The sequence below is a fragment of the Eurypyga helias genome, unplaced genomic scaffold, assembly GCF_000690775.1.
Source record: "Eurypyga helias isolate BGI_N326 unplaced genomic scaffold, ASM69077v1 scaffold38750, whole genome shotgun sequence".
NCBI lineage: Eukaryota > Metazoa > Chordata > Aves > Eurypygiformes > Eurypygidae > Eurypyga > Eurypyga helias.
Window position 1 is genome coordinate 1 of NW_010226977.1, and position 875 is coordinate 875.

An 875-nucleotide genomic window follows, 5' to 3' on the forward strand; every position below is an offset into this window, starting at 1 on the left:
CAGGTTGTAGATCTGGGAGGAGGAAGAGACTTGGGTCAGCTGCTCTCGCAAGGGGAGGGGGGCCAGGCCCCCTTTTAAGCTCCCCATGGGCTGGGAGGGCCCGGCCCAGCCCCACAGCCCCAGCAGGGCTGACTGTACCCCAGCTTTCTCGGTACCTTGCAGCCGCAGTTCTCCTGGAGCTTCTTCAAAGCAGCGATGTGGCCCTTGGCCAAATCCACCACATGGATGTAATCCCTGACGCCTGCGGGGACACGGAGGGTAAGCGCAAAGCCCTGCTGCCCCGGGGGACGGGGTGTCCCTGCGACGCACCCGTTCCATCGTCCGTCTTGTAGTCATTCCCGAACACGCTCAGAAATTCCCGGCGCCCCACGGCCACCTGCGCAGAGGGACGAGCCCACGCAGGCCCCATCAGCCTGTGCCCCACACAGGCACCGTGAGCCCGGGGGTCCTCAAAGGCTGCAGCAGGGCAGTACCTGCGCCACGTAGGGCATGAGGTTGTTCGGGATACCCTGAGGATCTTCTCCGATCATTCCTGACTCGTGGGCACCGATGGGGTTGAAGTAGCGCAGGAGAACGGCGTTCCAGCCCTGGGGAGACACACAGATGCAGCTGTCTGGGGAGAGTGCAGTGCTGTGCGGAGCTGCCGGGTCGCCCCAGCGCACTCCCGTGGGAAAAGAGCTTGACTCCCAGCCCTGCGCGCCTTGGGGCGGCTCCTCACCTTCTCTGCTTTGCAGATATCTCGAATCATCTCCTCGATGAAGTACTTGGATTTGCCGTAGGGGTTGGTGCAGCCTCCAACGGGGTGGTTCTCATCCAGGGGCAGGTACTTGGGGTCTCCGTAGACGGTGGCGGAGCTGCTGAACACGATGTTCCTC

General features: G+C 63.2%; 1 protein-coding gene across 1 annotated transcript in view; it reads right to left on the reverse strand.

Annotated features, from left to right (window-relative positions):
- Positions 1-155: 155 nt before the first annotated feature.
- The window catches only part of GALE (UDP-galactose-4-epimerase), a gene marked incomplete at its 3' end in the record, with an annotated part of 1,704 nt that continues 984 nt past the window's right edge, over positions 156-875 (reverse strand). The window contains 4 exon segments of the mRNA XM_010155004.1: positions 156-241; positions 310-376; positions 474-587; positions 719-872. Coding sequence (XP_010153306.1) covers positions 156-241; positions 310-376; positions 474-587; positions 719-872 — 421 coding nt within the window.